The following is an 18,217-nucleotide window of genomic DNA, read 5'->3' as shown; positions in this document are numbered from 1 at the left end:
AAGAAATCATACAGGACAATAACCTTGCAAGCTTATTTTCCGTATAAGATTTTTTTCAGTACTATCACGTACTAACTTATAATGAACTTCAACAAGTTAATACATGAATATGGTGAGTCTTACTAAAAAGTTGTATATAACCTTTTTTGTTTAAAATTTATTAAGGATTATTTCTTACCTTGACACTTATTTCCTAACTCTAATAGTTTTCTCAAAAATAAAAAAAACCGTAAACCGGGACATTTCATGCTAAAAGGAGGGGTTGCGTCAGGGGGAGGGGGAGGGACGCTAGTGTGCGTAAAGCACCATACCCAAAGGTATCATACTACATTCATAGAATGCTGGCTATAATTAGTTTTTCTTGCCCATACATTAGAACATAATTTAACCGAATCAATATATAAGAGTATTTATATGAACTTACTGGGGGTTTCTTCTTGAAATGGATAGAAAAAAGCAACGATGACGTTGATTAGAACAGCGAAGTTGAATAAGATGGTGCTCCATAGAGACATGTAGGACGACACCCAGAACAGAAAAGGTTGACCTGCGAACAAAAAATAAACACTTCGAAACATCAATTCAATTTAACTGTTCAGAACAAAAGTATTTTTTCTCTGTTCCAAGTATTAAATATAACATGATACAAGTATTACCCATGTTCCAAGTGATTTACCAGGACACAAGTATATTTCCCTGTTCCAAGTGATTTACCAGGACACAAGTATATTTCCCTGTTCCAAGTACCTATTACTTGACCAGGATACAAGTATTTTTCAGCGTCCGGTATTTTAACCATTCAATCTTCTTTCAAAAAAACTAAGATAACATGAACTATGCATGAATTTAACAATATAATAATGGTATTATTATAATTGTTTACGCATTCGCATTCAATGAATTTGCCGCTGTTCTTATATTACTAGTAACGCATCTATATTTCAATAGATGCGTATCTATATTTCAAGTATTTTTTTAATGACTTACCTCTCAACTTCTTTTGCCATTTCATCTCGTGGAAGAGGTTGTCAAGACGGGAAAAGAAGTCTGCAACCTAAAACATTAAAATGTTATTTAGATATGTTTCATTTCATAAATAATTTTTTTTATTCATTTGGAGATCCAAAAGCTAAAACACTAAGATAGAAATGGTAGTAGATACAAGAAGTCAATTATAGGAACTCACAGGTAGTAATTTTATCTAATACATTTCATGACAATGCTTTGGTTATTTCTGGACTTTTTATGGTTTTTACTATGGACAGAGAGCGCAACTTTGGTGCCGATGACGTCATTATGACGTTAAGTCGCATATAGGATGTTTTATTAAAACAACGTTTTAACACCTCAATGATTCTTAATAATGATAATAATATTTACCTATATAATTGTTTATTTATAAAAATGCTTGGTAATTTACACAAAAAATAATGTAAACATTAAAAAACAATACGAAACGATCTCCTTCTCATTCAATATGCTTTGTTGTTTTCAAATGTTTCTCTATATTGCTTGCTTTTGATGTTAAATTTGGGTCAAATTTTTTCATATTTTACAATCAGAAAAGGAAATTTCTGCAAATACGGCTGCAAAGACTCCATAGCGACTTCAAACAATAATATTTCGGTTATATTTTACTAATAAAAAAATAAGTAAACAGTAATTAGTTGTCATTTCCAACAATCTTATTTTTAACATGACAAAGACAGTTATGTTTTTATACGTGGCCAGTACGTATAAAAACTCTCAACTCAAGTTTCAATATCAGTAAACTAAAGAGGCTAATAAGTTGTCATTTGTTTAAGTATCTATAATCTAGATAACAACACTCTGTATTTAGCTTCACGTCATACGTCTGTCATCGGCACCAAAGTTGCGCTCTCTGACTATGGAGTTTAAACAAAGGAATACTCAGATGCTTCGACACGATAGTGGTAGAGTGAATATACTAGTAGTGAGAGTGACCTTGCTGCCCTGGTCGTCTCGCTCGGCGGTCTGCAGCACGCGGTGCTTACTGTCGGCGGGCAGATACTCGCAGATCTCGGGGATGGGGAACACTATCTGTTCCATGCTGCGGTCCGTTCGGACTATCTGTTGGGATAACCACAAAGATTTAAGATAGTATGTTTGTAAATATCTTTCTAAGCAAAATCAGCAAGTATACTTACTTATTAAGAGTATTTTTACTTACAAGTTGCAAGTATAAACACTTGCAAGTAACAGGTAAGAAAGAGTACTCGTAAGTAATAGGTAATACTACATTAATATGTACGGAATATCATTTCATATTTACCACTAGCTTTTCGGTGAAGGAAAACATCGTGGCGAAACTTGCTTACGTTCGCGAGGGCCAGCGCGAGGACTATAGCCCAAACCCTCTCATGCTTGAGAGGCGGCCTGTGCCCAGCAGTGGGACGTATATAGTCTAACTCATTTTATTTTTTATATTAATATTATCCTTGTTGTGGCCGGCCAGCTGGTGGCGGCGGATGTAGATGTAGTGGCCACCTGACAACACAGTAGTACCTCTATCTGCGCCGTGTGAGTACGGTAGTACTGCAGCGCGAGCTGGTGCTGGTGCGCGGCGCCGGGCGCGGCGCGCACCAGCGCGGCCAGCTCCTTGTTGTGGCCGGCCAGCTGGTGGCACAGGATGTAGATGTAGTGGCCACCTGACAACACAGTAGTACCTCTATCTGCGCCGTGTGAGTACGGTAGTACTGCAGCGCGAGCTGGTGCTGGTGCGCGGCGCCGGGCGCGGCGCGCACCAGCGCGGCCAGCTCCTTGTTGTGGCCGGCCAGCTGGTGGCACAGGATGTAGATGTAGTGGCCACCTGACAACACAGTAGTACCTCTATCTGCGCCGTGTGAGTACGGTAGTACTGCAGCGCGAGCTGGTGCTGGTGCGCGGCGCCGGGCGCGGCGCGCACCAGCGCGGCCAGCTCCTTGTTGTGGCCGGCCAGCTGGTGGCACAGGATGTAGATGTAGTGGCCACCTGACAACACAGTAGTACCTCTATCTGCGCCGTGTGAGTACGGTAGTACTGCAGCGCGAGCTGGTGCTGGTGCGCGGCGCCGGGCGCGGCGCGCACCAGCGCGGCCAGCTCCTTGTTGTGGCCGGCCAGCTGGTGGCACAGGATGTAGATGTAGTGGCCACCTGACAACACAGTAGTACCTCTATCTGCGCCGTGTGAGTACGGTAGTACTGCAGCGCGAGCTGGTGCTGGTGCGCGGCGCCGGGCGCGGCGCGCACCAGCGCGGCCAGCTCCTTGTTGTGGCCGGCCAGCTGGTGGCACAGGATGTAGATGTAGTGGCCACCTGACAACACAGTAGTACCTCTATCTGCGCCGTGTGAGTACGGTAGTACTGCAGCGCGAGCTGGTGCTGGTGCGCGGCGCCGGGCGCGGCGCGCACCAGCGCGGCCAGCTCCTTGTTGTGGCCGGCCAGCTGGTGGCACAGGATGTAGATGTAGTGGCCACCTGACAACACAGTAGTACCTCTATCTGCGCCGTGTGAGTACGGTAGTACTGCAGCGCGAGCTGGTGCTGGTGCGCGGCGCCGGGCGCGGCGCGCACCAGCGCGGCCAGCTCCTTGTTGTGGCCGGCCAGCTGGTGGCACAGGATGTAGATGTAGTGGCCACCTGACAACACAGTAGTACCTCTATCTGCGCCGTGTGAGTACGGTAGTACTGCAGCGCGAGCTGGTGCTGGTGCGCGGCGCCGGGCGCGGCGCGCACCAGCGCGGCCAGCTCCTTGTTGTGGCCGGCCAGCTGGTGGCACAGGATGTAGATGTAGTGGCCACCTGACAACACAGTAGTACCTCTATCTGCGCCGTGTGAGTACGGTAGTACTGCAGCGCGAGCTGGTGCTGGTGCGCGGCGCCGGGCGCGGCGCGCACCAGCGCGGCCAGCTCCTTGTTGTGGCCGGCCAGCTGGTGGCACAGGATGTAGATGTAGTGGCCACCTGACAACACAGTAGTACCTCTATCTGCGCCGTGTGAGTACGGTAGTACTGCAGCGCGAGCTGGTGCTGGTGCGCGGCGCCGGGCGCGGCGCGCACCAGCGCGGCCAGCTCCTTGTTGTGGCCGGCCAGCTGGTGGCACAGGATGTAGATGTAGTGGCCACCTGACAACACAGTAGTACCTCTATCTGCGCCGTGTGAGTACGGTAGTACTGCAGCGCGAGCTGGTGCTGGTGCGCGGCGCCGGGCGCGGCGCGCACCAGCGCGGCCAGCTCCTTGTTGTGGCCGGCCAGCTGGTGGCACAGGATGTAGATGTAGTGGCCACCTGACAACACAGTAGTACCTCTATCTGCGCCGTGTGAGTACGGTAGTACTGCAGCGCGAGCTGGTGCTGGTGCGCGGCGCCGGGCGCGGCGCGCACCAGCGCGGCCAGCTCCTTGTTGTGGCCGGCCAGCTGGTGGCACAGGATGTAGATGTAGTGGCCACCTGACAACACAGTAGTACCTCTATCTGCGCCGTGTGAGTACGGTAGTACTGCAGCGCGAGCTGGTGCTGGTGCGCGGCGCCGGGCGCGGCGCGCACCAGCGCGGCCAGCTCCTTGTTGTGGCCGGCCAGCTGGTGGCGGCGGATGTAGATGTAGTGGCCACCTGACAACACAGTAGTACCTCTATCTGCGCCGTGTGAGTACGGTAGTACTGCAGCGCGAGCTGGTGCTGGTGCGCGGCGCCGGGCGCGGCGCGCACCAGCGCGGCCAGCTCCTTGTTGTGGCCGGCCAGCTGGTGGCACAGGATGTAGATGTAGTGGCCACCTGACAACACAGTAGTACCTCTATCTGCGCCGTGTGAGTACGGTAGTACTGCAGCGCGAGCTGGTGCTGGTGCGCGGCGCCGGGCGCGGCGCGCACCAGCGCGGCCAGCTCCTTGTTGTGGCCGGCCAGCTGGTGGCACAGGATGTAGATGTTGTGGCCCACCTGACAACACACAACACATCACATACACTGGAAAGTTACAACAACAACTTTGTAAGTGGTAAGTAACAATAAAAAATCATACACACTACTCCATAATACAAACCCTTTATTCATGCGTGATTTATCCCAGTATTTCGTCTTGTCAACCACTCCATCTTGACCTAGGTCGCATCATTGGCTCTTTCGTCTATAGTGTTTCATGGTATATCACCCCTGAGACACGTTGTGTTTTGTGGTCGAATACCAAGACCTTAGTCCACCTAGAACTGCGCTTAAAAAAGGAAACACGCCGAGATAACTCACTTCCTTAGGAGAGACGCCTTGCACGGGCGCGTCGTCCTCCGAGTCGGAGTCCGCGTCCGGCGCGTGCTCCTGATGGAAGGCAGAGCACGCCACATCTACCTGCGGGACAAATTCCTCTTTGTAACCAGTTATTTTTACTTATTTATTTTATTTTATTGATTCACAAAATTTACACAGCATTACAGCGGACTAATACACTGTGAAATTTATAATAGACAGTATTTATACAAATAACGTACCTACATGATAGTCTAGAAAAGACAAACAGAACAAATGTGAGAAAGAAAAACTAATATAAGACAAAAGATTCACGCTTATCCATCTCCTCACAGGACTTCATACATTCTTGACACAGATCCATCCAACTACTTGCAAATACATCACATTCCGAACCATAGGCCATGATGATGAGTTATAGGCCATGTACGTACTATGCACCCAGAGGTGGGCTAAACTAGCCACGGGGTGGGTGCTACAACGTAAACGAGTGATCGGCCTAGGAGGAGATGGCGGGACGACCTGTGCCCTGTTTATCAAAAGCTTGTAACTTGTAATACAAGTGGAAGTCCCTTTCTAACAAAAGCTATCAAAAAGGGACTTCCACTTGTATTACAATACAAGTTACAAGCTTTTGATAAACAGGGCACTGTACGCATTTCTCAGCAACTGGACGGATACTGCATTCAATTGGGAAGATTGGAAGTCTAGGGGGGAGGCGTTTGCAGTTCATCCTCACGCCCTAGAGCCTAAACGGTGGCGCATTGTGCGGTTTAAGGGGCCGAGGTTATCATCGATTTTTGACAAGTTTTGAATCGTATCTCCTTTTTTTGCACTACAGATAGAATTATAAGACAAACGGCTATCGGTTTTTCAATCTTTTATCTCCAGTTTTGTCCACCGGATTTTGAAAGAAATTAATACTTATTTGTTTATGATTTTTTTAAACATTGTCTAAAGAATACATGTACGAAATCTACATATTTGAGTTCGTCTTTGACGTCTCGAAAAAGGTGTCCAGGGTTTTAATTTTAAACTAATTAACACAAAAGTTATGGCCAGAAAACCAGTTTTTTTAGCCTAAAATTGTTCAACTTTGATGCCAAATATCGAAGACAATGAACTTTAAAATAAATATGGGATACTATATTGCTTAAAGCCGTTGCTGTTAATATAATAAGCTACAAAAAACATTAGAAAACTAAGGGATTCAGGTCGAAGGTCATTAGCGTGGGGGAGCCCCTTAAGAGTGCTATTACATTTCGGGGTTGAACGAGTTTAGGTATTTTACGCGCTGCGGCAGGCCGTGCGAGCTCAGTATTCCGATCCCTTCTACCACACTCGCACTACAATGATGGATTAAACATTCTTGATCCTTCGCGAAGCATATTGAAATCAACCATAACAACACTAACTGTACTTAACTTATAAAGTCCTAAAACTGTTATTTGGTAAGTACGAAAATACTAAATGCAGTGCAAATGTACATAGGGGCTTCATAAATTACGTCGTCTATTTTTGACCCCCCCATCCCTCAAATCATCCAAAAATCATGCTTCGGATGACTCTGTTTCCTCCTACGTCATGCTACCATCATCCGATGTCCATGACCCCCTCCCCCCCTCCTCCCATTTGAAACGACGTAATTTATGAATAGCCCCATACCCGTACTTATGAACGTATATTACTCGAAAGAAATTATAGGTACTCGCTTATTTACAAGAAACAAGTTACAAGAAACTGAAGATACACAGGGTCTGATGATGGAGCTGGAAGGTGGCCACGGGTACCAGTCTATCATGTAACTAAACCACTTCGTGTTTGGGCTCGTTTGATTCGTCTAAATAAGATCTTTGACACTGAAGATACACAGGGTCTGATGATGGAGCTGGAAGGTGGTCACGGGTACCAGTCTCTCATGTAACTAAACAATTTCGTGTTTGGGCTCGTTTGATTCGTCTCAACAAGATCTTTGACACAAGACAGTACTCAGGGTCTGATGATGGAGCTGGAAGGTGGTCACCATTACCAATCAACCATACAACTAAACCACATCGTGTTTAGGCTCGTTTTATTCATCTCAACAAGATCTTTGACACTATATAGGTGATACTCAGAGTCTGATGATGGAGCTGGAAGTTGGTTACCGGTACCAATCAACCATGCAACTAAACCACTTCATGTTTAGGCTCGTTTGACTAGTCTCAACAAGATCTTTGACACTAGGTGATACTCAGAGTCTGATGATGGAGCCGGAAGGTGGTCACCGGTACCAATCAACCATGCAACTAAACCACTTCATGTTTAGGCTCGTTTGATTCGTCTCAACAAGATCTTTGACACTAGGTGATTGACCAAACACGAAGCCCAAACACGGAGCCCAAACACGAAGTGGTTCAGTTATGTGATAGACAGGTACCCGTCGCCACCTTCGAGCTCCATCATCAGATCCTGAGTACTTTCTTGTGTCAAAGATCTTGTTGAGATGAATAAAACGTGCCTAAACACGAAGTAGTTCAGTTACATGATAGACTGGTACCCATGGCCACCTTTCAGTTCCATAATCAAACCTTGTGTATCTTCAGTGTCAAAGATCTTGTTGAGACTAATCAAACGAGCCCAAACACGAAGTGGTTTAGTTGCATGGTTGATTGGTACCGGTGACCACCTTCCAGCTCCATCATCAGACCCTGAGTACTATCTTGTGTCAAAGATCTTGTTGAGACGAATCAAACGAGCCCAAACACGAATTGGTTTAGTTGCATGGTTGATTAGTACCGGTGACCACCTTCCGGCTCCATCATCAGACCCTGAGTACCATCTTGTGTCAAAGATCTTGTTGAGACGAATCAAACGAGCCCAAACACGAAATGGTTTAGTTGCATGGTTGATTAGTACCGGTGACCAAATTCCGGCTCCATCATCAGACCCTGAGTACTATCTTATGTCAAAGATCTTGTTGAGACGAATAAAACGAGCCTAAACACGAAGTGGTTTAGTTGCATGGTTGATTGGTACTGGTGACCACCTTCCGGCTCCATCATCAGACCCTGAGTACTATCTTAAGTCAAAGATCTTGTTGAGCCGAATCAAACGAGCCCAAACACGAAGTGGTTTAGTTGCATGGTTGATTGGCACCGGTGACCACCTTTCGGCTCCATCATCATACCCTGAGTACTATCTTGTGTCAAAGATCTTGTTGTGACGAATCAAACGAGCCCAAACACGAAGTGGTTTAGTTGCATGGTTGACTGGTACTGGTGACCACCTTCCGGCTCCATCATCAGACCCTGAGTACTATCTTAGTCAAAGATCTTGTTGAGCCGAATCAAACGTGCCGAAACACGAAGTGGTTTAGTTGCATGGTTCATTGGTACCGGTGACCACATTCCGGCTCCATCATCAGACCCTGAGTACTATCTTGTGTCAAAGATCTTGTTGAGCCGAATCAAACGAGCCCAAACACGAAGTGGTTTAGTTGCATGGTTGATTGGCACCGGTGACCACCTTTCGGCTCCATCATCATACCCTGAGTACTATCTTGTGTCAAAGATCTTGTTGTGACGAATCAAACGAGCCCAAACACGAAGTGGTTTAGTTGCATGGTTGACTGGTACTGGTGACCACCTTCCGGCTCCATCATCAGACCCTGAGTCAAAGATCTTGTTGAGCCGAATCAAACGTGCCCAAACACGAAGTGGTTTAGTTGCATGGTTGATTGGTACCGGTGACCACCTTCCAGCTCCATCATCAGACCCTGAGTACTATCTTGTGTCAAAGATCTTGTTGAGACGAATAAAACGAGCCTAAACACGAAGTGGTTTAGTTGCATGGTTGATTGGTACTGGTGACCACCTTCCGGCTCCATCATCAGACCCTGAGTACTATCTTAAGTCAAAGATCTTGTTGAGCCGAATCAAACGAGCCCAAACACGAAGTGGTTTAGTTGCATGGTTGATTGGTACTGGTGACCACTTTCCGGCTCCATCATCAGACCCTGAGTACTATCTTAGTCAAAGATCTTGTTGAGCCGAATCAAACGAGCCCAAACACGAAGTGGTTTAGTTGCATGGTTGATTGGTACCGGTGATCACCTTCCGGCTCCATCATCAGACCCTGAGTACTATCTTAGTCAAAGATCTTGTTGAGCCGAATCAAACGAGCCCAAACACGAAGTGGTTTAGTTGCATGGTTGATTGGTACCGGTGATCACCTTCCGGCTCCATCATCAGACCCTGAGTACTATCTTGTGTCAAAGATCTTGTTGAGACGAATAAAACGAGCCTAAACACGAAGTGGTTTAGTTGCATGGTTGATTGGTACTGGTGACCACCTTCCGACTCCATCATCAGACCCTGAGTACTATCTTAAGTCAAAGATCTTGTTGAGCCGAATCAAACGAGCCCAAACACGAAGTGGTTTAGTTGCATGGTTGATTGGTACTGGTGACCACTTTCCGGCTCCATCATCAGACCCTGAGTACTATCTTAGTCAAAGATCTTGTTGAGCCGAATCAAACGAGCCCAAACACGAAGTGGTTTAGTTGCATGGTTGATTGGTACCGGTGATCACCTTCCGGCTCCATCATCAGACCCTGAGTACTATCTTGTGTCAAAGATCTTGTTGAGACGAATAAAACGAGCCTAAACACTAAGTGGTTTAGTTGCATGGTTGATTGGTACCGGTGACCACCTTCCGGCTCCATCATCACACTCTGAGTACTATCTTGAGTCAAATAAATACATATAGAATGTCAGGTCGTTCCAAATATTTTTAATCCTGTCCGGTAGTTTATTAAACTGTACCATTATAAATTATAATACTATAAAAACAGTGCTAGGATCAAAGTCTCTCGTTGCGGTTTACACGCACACAGTATAGCGTTTTACACGGCGCCCGCCGCACACAATGATAAAAAACCTCGTCGTCGCCGTTGAAAATGTGCGGAGCCGACCGACACACGTCCTGCCTGTACAAGCTCTGCCGCGGCACTGAGCTGGTGAGCGCGCGTCATCGGTAATATAGAGTAGTTTTCAAAAAATTGCCAAAAAATTATAGTAGAATTTCATAAACACTAATGTATACCAACAGTATAAGCAAACGTTGCAGATTGCTTGAGTATGAAAATGACTTCGATATTAAGTAGATTTTCGTAGAAATTGACACTTGTTTCGGAGAGAAAATTGAGTTCGTTTTACTTTGATTTTCTCTTTCTCAAAGGTATGTAGGAAAAATATCGTTTGATATGCTTAAAGTACAGGGTATTAGTAATACAAAATAGCCAGGTTTAGCAGAGAAAACTTCTCAACATTTCCAAATAAAAGCTTGCCGTTCAGTGTTTCACGCGGTTTTTCGGAAACGACCATCAGAAAAAAATTCATTACTTATTTAATAAGTCCTTTTTCTAATATTTACAACGATATTTAAAAAGATAAGAAGACGCTTTTACTGGAACAAGTACTCATTGTTTCTAATAAGGAGCACAAAGTCCTGAATTTCGTCGACTAGTATCATCAATTTTGCATTATTTCGACTTTTCTTGTAAGAGCGCTCTTAAGAGATTTCCTCCCGCGGACGCTGCGGCTCTCTGTCGAGGTTCTCCCGAGGGTCTACACAGTATATGTAAATACAATGGTAATATACTTATACCATAACGAAGCGATATTTGTCACCCAAATAATTAATTCCTGTCAAAAAATTCAATAAAAATTTTGAACTGCTGTACTGTGCTGTGTGTGTGTGTGTGCGTGTGCGTGCGCGTGCGCGTGTGCGTGTGTGTCTGTGTGCGTGTGTGCGTGTGCGCGTGTGTGCGCGCGCGCGCGTGCGTGTGTGTGTGTGTGTGTGTGTGTGTGTGTGTGTGTGTGTGTGTGTGTATTTGAGTCAAATATTTTCAAAACAAGAGTAGTTGTTACTCACCAGCTGGCGTGGGTTCATATTATAAAGTATCCTCTCGGCATTATTCTCAGAGTCGTTCCTGCTCTCCATAATGGCGAGCAAGAGTTTGGAAGCGTTGTTCTTCAGTTCCAGCACTAGCTCCATCCTTGTCTTGCCGAGGGGGTTGATGTCGTTCAGAATGAGAGCGGTGATGATGTCGAGACCGTTGCTCTCGTGCGTCGCTATGCAGTTTTGGTTCTCGTGGCAGGGGCCTGGGAGGAAATTTCAGTATAATTTACGTGTTCAAAAAGAAAAGCTATAATATAAATCTGTTGCGTTCTATGTACTTTTGCTAAGACGCAAGGCCATTCCGAACAATTTTTACAATGGATCCAACCCCGATTTCTACTTTTTCATGGTTTTTTCTTTACGAACCTTTCTACGATTTCGAGAATAGTAAAAATTAATGGCAGTTCAGAAGTGAAGCCATACCAGCTCTTTATCGCCCACTGCCGAGCATAGGCCTCTTCTAGTAGGCCACTTGTCCCGGTCCTGAGCTAATCTCATGTTATGAACCTAAAAGTTCTTTAACAGATTAATGATTCGGATCCGTCAAGGCATTCCAAGTTAGAAGCATTTATCCAAAGTGAGTGTACATTTTTAGGGCATTCCCAGTTGTTTAGTGCATTGATTCTGACCTTGACAGTACTCTGTGAGGGTCTCCAACGTCTGGTTGATAAGTGCGACATTGCCCTCGTTGATGTATAGCCCCAGCAGCCCCAGGCCTCCGGTGGTGGAGCCGCAGATGCAGTCCAGGAACATGAGGGTCTCGGAGACCAGGTGTTAGTTGGATTTGTTGTTTAGTACTCTGATTCTGACCTTGACAGTACTCCGTGAGGGTCTCCAAGGTCTGGTTGATGAGCGCCACGTTGCCCTCGTTGATGTATAGCCCCAGCAGCCCCAGGCCTCCGGTGGTGGAGCCGCAGATGCAGTCCAGGAACATGAGGGTCTCGGAGACCAGGTGTTAGTTGGATTTGCTGTTTAGTACTCTGGTTCTGACCTTGACAGTACTCCGTGAGGGTCTCCAACGTCTGGTTGATGAGCGCCACGTTGCCCTCGTTGATGTACAGCCCCAGCAGCCCCAGGCCTCCGGTGGTGGACCCACAGATGCAGTCCAGGAACATGAGGGTCTCGGAGACCAGGTTGTAGTTGGATTTGTTGTTTAGTACTCTGATTCTGACCTTGACAGTACTCCGTGAGGGTCTCCAACGTCTGGTTGATAAGTGCGACATTGCCCTCGTTGATGTACAGCCCCAGCAGCCCCAGGCCTCCGGTGGTGGACCCACAGATGCAGTCCAGGAACATGAGGGTCTCGGAGACCAGGTTGTAGTTGGATTTGTTGTTCTGGTTGCGGAGGAGGTTCTGAAATATAACACAATAAGTAAATCTCCGTGCAATTATTACGCCTAGCTTTTCGAAGACTGCATATACACGAGAAATTGGCGCGGGTAGCACCGTTTTAAGAGGTCTGGGGCACTGGAGGGCTTGGTCACTTTTTGTTCGATATATATCACCTATTTTAGCCTATAGCTTTTAGGTTAAAATTAGTTTAAGTACCTCGCTAACTTGCTCCACCATTTTAGAAAAAAAAATATACACTTATCGAACATGCACCCAAAATTTTTTGAAAGTTGAAAGGTGCAACCAGTAGAGAATAATATGTGAAAAGACATTCGAGAGTATTTTTTTCCGAACTGGAATGGATAAAGAATTACTTGTAGGTCCGGGTTGTGGTTCTCGCAGAGCAGCTGCAGGAACCGCAGGATGGGCTTCATTACGGACACTTTAGCTGGTAGCACGTCAGAACTGCCGGCTTCTCGCTTCTTCTCCGCCATTATTTCTTCTAGGACCGTTGTGCCTGTAGAACGGGTTACTTCATATTTATTTTTATATACACGCTGTAGTTTAGTATGATATAGTCTCAGTGTTACAAACGTTAAGTGACATCAGAAACGAGGTCCCATTTAGTTGGTAGGAATATCGAAGTAAAATAGAGTAAAGGGCTTAATTTTATATTCAACATAAATGAGAAAATTTCATGGCTTAAACATTTTTTTCGTAGGTATAATTGATTATATGTAGCAGCAAATCATTTGTCGATTCGACGATAAGGGCTTTAAAAAACATATACGCGTCGACTTGGGAACCTCCTCCGTTTTTTTCGTTGGTTAAAAATGACCTTAAATACAGCTGAGAGCAGAATTGGGGCACTTTTTTTTCCATGGAAGACCTCGTGATTCTTATTAGGGATACTTACTTACTCACTCACTACTTACTCCGTTGGCTCAGCAACCCAAAATGATACTTGGCCTCCGACACAAGTCAGGAGCAGTTTTCTCGGTCCTGTGCTATCTCTCACGAATTGTTGTTGATCTAAAAACTGTGAATGAGGTTTTTTAATAAGGCTCACTAGTTACCGTGTGACATGGTGTGTATGTCGGAGTAGGCGTGGACAGCGGAGCCACACGCGCTGGTCACCTCGTCATCCATCTCCTCGCCCACCACCAGCGGCCCGGTCGGGGTTTAAGAAGGCTCACTAGTTACCGTGTGACATGGTGTGTATGTCGGAGTAAGCGTGGACAGCGGAGCCACACGCGCTGGTCACCTCGCCCACCACCAGCGGCCCGGTCGGGGTTTAAGAAGGCTCACTAGTTACCGTGTGACATGGTGTGTATGTCGGAGTAAGCGTGGACAGCGGAGCCACACGCGCTGGTCACCTCGTCGTCCATCTCCTCGCCCACCACCAGCGGCCCGGTCGGGGTGTAAGAAGGCTCACTAGCTACCGTGTGACATGGTGTGTATGTCGGAGTAAGCGTGGACAGCGGAGCCACACGCGCTGGTCACCTCGTCATCCATCTCCTCGCCCACCACCAGCGGCCCGGTCGGGGTTTAAGAAGGCTCACTAGTTACCGTGTGACATGGTGTGTATGTCGGAGTAAGCGTGGACAGCGGAGCCACACGCGCTGGTCACCTCGTCGTCCATCTCCTCGCCCACCACCAGCGGCCCGGTCGGGGTTTAAGAAGGCTCACTAGTTACCGTGTGACATGGTGTGTATGTCGGAGTAAGCGTGGACAGCGGAGCCACACGCGCTGGTCACCTCGTCATCCATCTCCTCGCCCACCACCAGCGGCCCGGTCGGGGTTTAAGAAGGCTCACTAGTTACCGTGTGACATGGTGTGTATGTCGGAGTAAGCGTGGACAGCGGAGCCACACGCGCTGGTCACCTCGTCGTCCATCTCCTCGCCCACCACCAGCGGCCCGGTCGGGGTGTAAGAAGGCTCACTAGTTACCGTGTGACATGGTGTGTATGTCGGAGTAAGCGTGGACAGCGGAGCCACACGCGCTGGTCACCTCGTCGTCCATCTCCTCGCCCACCACCAGCGGCCCGGTCGGGGTGTAAGAAGGCTCACTAGTTACCGTGTGACATGGTGTGTATGTCGGAGTAAGCGTGGACAGCGGAGCCACACGCGCTGGTCACCTCGTCGTCCATCTCCTCGCCCACCACCAGCGGCCCGGTCGGGGTGTAAGAAGGCTCACTAGCTACCGTGTGACATGGTGTGTATGTCGGAGTAAGCGTGGACAGCGGAGCCACACGCGCTGGTCACCTCGCCCACCACCAGCGGCCCGGTCGGGGTTTAAGAAGGCTCACTAGTTACCGTGTGACATGGTGTGTATGTCGGAGTAAGCGTGGACAGCGGAGCCACACGCGCTGGTCACCTCGTCGTCCATCTCCTCGCCCACCACCAGCGGCCCGGTGGGGGTTTTACCTGGAATAACAACGATCATAACTAACTAGCCACGTGAGCTCAGCTAATCGAAGAGGATTTGGATCAGTGACTTTAGGAAGTGTCGCCATTTTCTCTTTTGCACTTCTTGAGGTCAGTAGGGTAAAGCAAGGGCGGTTAGATCTTCGAGTGCCTGCACTCTAGGGCGACCAACCGGAAGTTTACTAGTTCAACACGCTCTTCTTACAGCATCGTCGTCTATCTTTACTAGCCCCCTTATTCATAAACACGCTACAAACCTCTATTAGCTAATAATCGTTAGTCCTTATCTGTCATTTAGACTTATGAATTTGAAAGTCACACGCTCTTACCGCTAGCCCGTCAGCGCTTCTGTTATTTAACATTTATCAAAAAAGAAGCATGTAGAATACAAAGATTAGGCTAGTTAACCTTGTAACAGAAGGGTGATAGCTAAACTAACTAACAGAATATTACCATCAGTGATAGGCTGCTTGTGTTTGTCGGCGTGCTGCCGCTGCTTGTCGCCGGTGGCCGCGGCGGACGTGCTCGCCGCGAGGGATTTGATCTCCTGCTGCGCTTCGCGCATCTTGTCGTAAAACACCTGGCAACAATCATACATAATAAGCAGATGACAAAAAATCAAATATAATGAGAGCTTATTGTAATAAGTCATGAACTCATGAATTTAAAAGCGCTTTTACATACCAACACACTGCGAAAGCATCAGTGTGCAGGTTTGTTAATAACAAGCGTGTATTGTGTACTTCGATAACTTCGCGAGCTATACGCGCTATCGCTCAACGCGCGTTCTATGCGACCTTCGTACTCGTTGCGCTAATAGGTTATATGCAAAGAAGCCGCTTTTACTGAGCTTAAAATAATGTAAAGCTCATAACCATGTTTAGTCTGAGTATTTCCCTGTGTATTGTGGTATAGATTGCATGACCGACCGCTGTGAAACAATTTAAATAATTTAATTTAATCTACAGAAAACAACCATATTACTACTGCAATTTTACAATACCTTCAGGAAAGATTGTGAAATTTCTCCATTCTGCAGTTTGGTGAAAATACTCGATTGGATGGTGGAGTTGCCTCCTTCCAGTAGCGCGATACCTAAAACAGCGAAAACACAATATATTAAATTTGGCGTTATTAGCTAACAGTAATTATTAGAATAAAACAGATTGCTAGCGGCGATGACGATCCGGCGTCCGCCAAAGCAATCTAAGGATTTTTTTTCTCCGACTTAATTTGGTCCATATTCAGCCAAATACTGTCAAATAATTTAATTTCAGACCCATTTCGTACCTTGTCACAGTGACAATCAATATGAAAGTCGCTAAGCGCCTTATACTATTGTCACTGTGACAAAGACACCGAAATGAGTAATATTATTATTAGAATTACTTCATTTAGATTCCAAATTACAAGATGCCCTTTTTCACTCACCCAACTGTATCGCCTCGAGGAAGATGGCCGGTCGGTTGGTGCTCTTGATGACGAGGTCCACCACCAAGTCCGAGGCGCCCTCGTGGTTCAGGTGGACCTGCACTTGCGCCAGGGTCTGCCCCGTCCGCATTAGGACTTTCGCTGTACGTGAAAAAAATTGTAAGATTGGTAAACAATAATGTGCTATTATGACAAATAAAATAAGTACCAAACTGTATTAATAATTGACTATTATTTTGGAAATCAGCGTAACTCTGGATAAAAACACTGATGGATCGTAACTCGATAACTCGTAAAATAATTAAGGAGACTGTATCATGAAGCATCGTAAAGGTCAGCTGTCGAGATTAAATTATTAAATCAAGTTGTACTTAGCCTGGGGTCTATATTTAAATAAACTATTACATTTAATATCCAATATTTTCTGATTTTTTAATTGTAGAAGTGTTTACAAAAACATCACTGGAGTTAAACCAAGAAAAGTCTGCAGAGATTTTGACAGCACACGCAGTGCTAGTGTTATTTAACGTCAAACTTCTATGAAATTATGACATAAATAAAACTGGCGCTGCGTGTCTGTCAAAATCTCTGCAGACTTTTCTTGGTCTAACTCTATTATCATAGGCAGACAGATAATCATAGTTCATTCATTTTCTGACACAAATGCGAAGCCAATCAGACTGCGAACACGTGAAAGCAGCAATGCAATTTGCGTAGCGGTGTCATTCATAATGCTTATCATGAGCGCCGAATAGACACGGATAACGAAGCTCAATACAGTTTGCGTGTATTTAAAACGAGGTACATATTTTGATTTGCCTTTCTACTAGCAAAACTGTATATTTTTTACATCGTGTAGTTTAAAACAGCGTGACGTGAAGCCATAATCTAACACACATGCATTTGAATATAAATGTGTACATTGGTGTTACATGTTGCATACGATGGGGTGGCACAGTTTTATAAATGGTAATACAGGTACTCCGATTCAACATGATGTGTCAGTTAACTTCAAACTCGGGTAAATCTATTCGACCCTCTCAGCAAATATCTACCCTACTACCTTTTCTTAATATCAAAATCGCATAATCTGACAGAGGATTTACCCAAGTTTGAAGTTAAGCGACTCATAAGAGAGTTTTTGTCCTATAACGGTCCCAACCAAAAATGTTATATGCCGATCTTCCCCACATTAACTAAATAATTTCAATTTCACCACACAATAATGTATGTTTTTAAAACTGTGCCAGAAGTGCTGTTCCGTAAGCATGTGATGGACCCACCTGATTTCTGCATGGTCTGATGGTTTTCTGCGGCACATGCGTTAAATCAAACAAAAATCGTCTCAACTATGCATGAAATAAGAACCAATGTCGTCGGGCACTTATTTTGCTTTACACAGATTTCTAGGTTATCGTAATAATTATTATATGGAAAGCCACAGGCGTAATTATACTATTGACTGAGCAAGTCGTGATTCTAAAAGCGAGTAATTTAAATGATTAAAATAAAATTAGTCAACGATAGATTTTATTTTGCATAAAAACACAGTTATTGATCTAAATAATTTTAAAGTAAGTACTTAATATATGTAAGCAACATCAAATTAAGTAACATTTGAGGCAAGGAAAGAGCAAGTTACTTAGCTCAGATATCATTATAACTACGCCTGTGGCTATCACGATAATTTCTAATAATTATAATGTGCATATTTTGAATGTTAACTTTTCACAATTATATTTATGAATGAAAACTAATGTCCACTATAGTTTAATTTCTTCTAGTGTTAAATAAGTGAAGCCTAAACAGTATTCCTAAATAGTAACGTTAAATTGATTAGTAAATCCTGTGCTTTAACTG

The 18,217-nt window shown here is 45.5% G+C and overlaps 1 protein-coding gene across 1 annotated transcript in view; it reads right to left on the bottom strand.

Annotated features, from left to right (window-relative positions):
- The window catches only part of LOC134675597 (inositol 1,4,5-trisphosphate receptor), a 131,984-nt gene that overhangs the window by 14,023 nt on the left and 99,744 nt on the right, over positions 1-18,217 (bottom strand). The window contains exons 40-51 of the mRNA XM_063533920.1: positions 16,358-16,498; positions 15,930-16,021; positions 15,380-15,506; positions 14,816-14,926; positions 12,874-13,016; positions 12,340-12,520; positions 11,141-11,370; positions 5,228-5,326; positions 4,781-4,924; positions 1,966-2,091; positions 988-1,054; positions 425-547 (exon numbers count right to left, since the gene is read on the bottom strand). Coding sequence (XP_063389990.1) covers positions 425-547; positions 988-1,054; positions 1,966-2,091; positions 4,781-4,924; positions 5,228-5,326; positions 11,141-11,370; positions 12,340-12,520; positions 12,874-13,016; positions 14,816-14,926; positions 15,380-15,506; positions 15,930-16,021; positions 16,358-16,498 — 1,584 coding nt within the window. The remainder of the gene's footprint in view (positions 1-424; positions 548-987; positions 1,055-1,965; positions 2,092-4,780; positions 4,925-5,227; positions 5,327-11,140; positions 11,371-12,339; positions 12,521-12,873; positions 13,017-14,815; positions 14,927-15,379; positions 15,507-15,929; positions 16,022-16,357; positions 16,499-18,217) is intronic.

Source organism: Cydia fagiglandana, chromosome 22 (genome assembly GCF_963556715.1).
Source record: "Cydia fagiglandana chromosome 22, ilCydFagi1.1, whole genome shotgun sequence".
Classification (NCBI taxonomy): Eukaryota; Metazoa; Arthropoda; class Insecta; order Lepidoptera; family Tortricidae; genus Cydia; species Cydia fagiglandana.
This window is presented reverse-complemented; position numbering and strand designations above follow the sequence as displayed.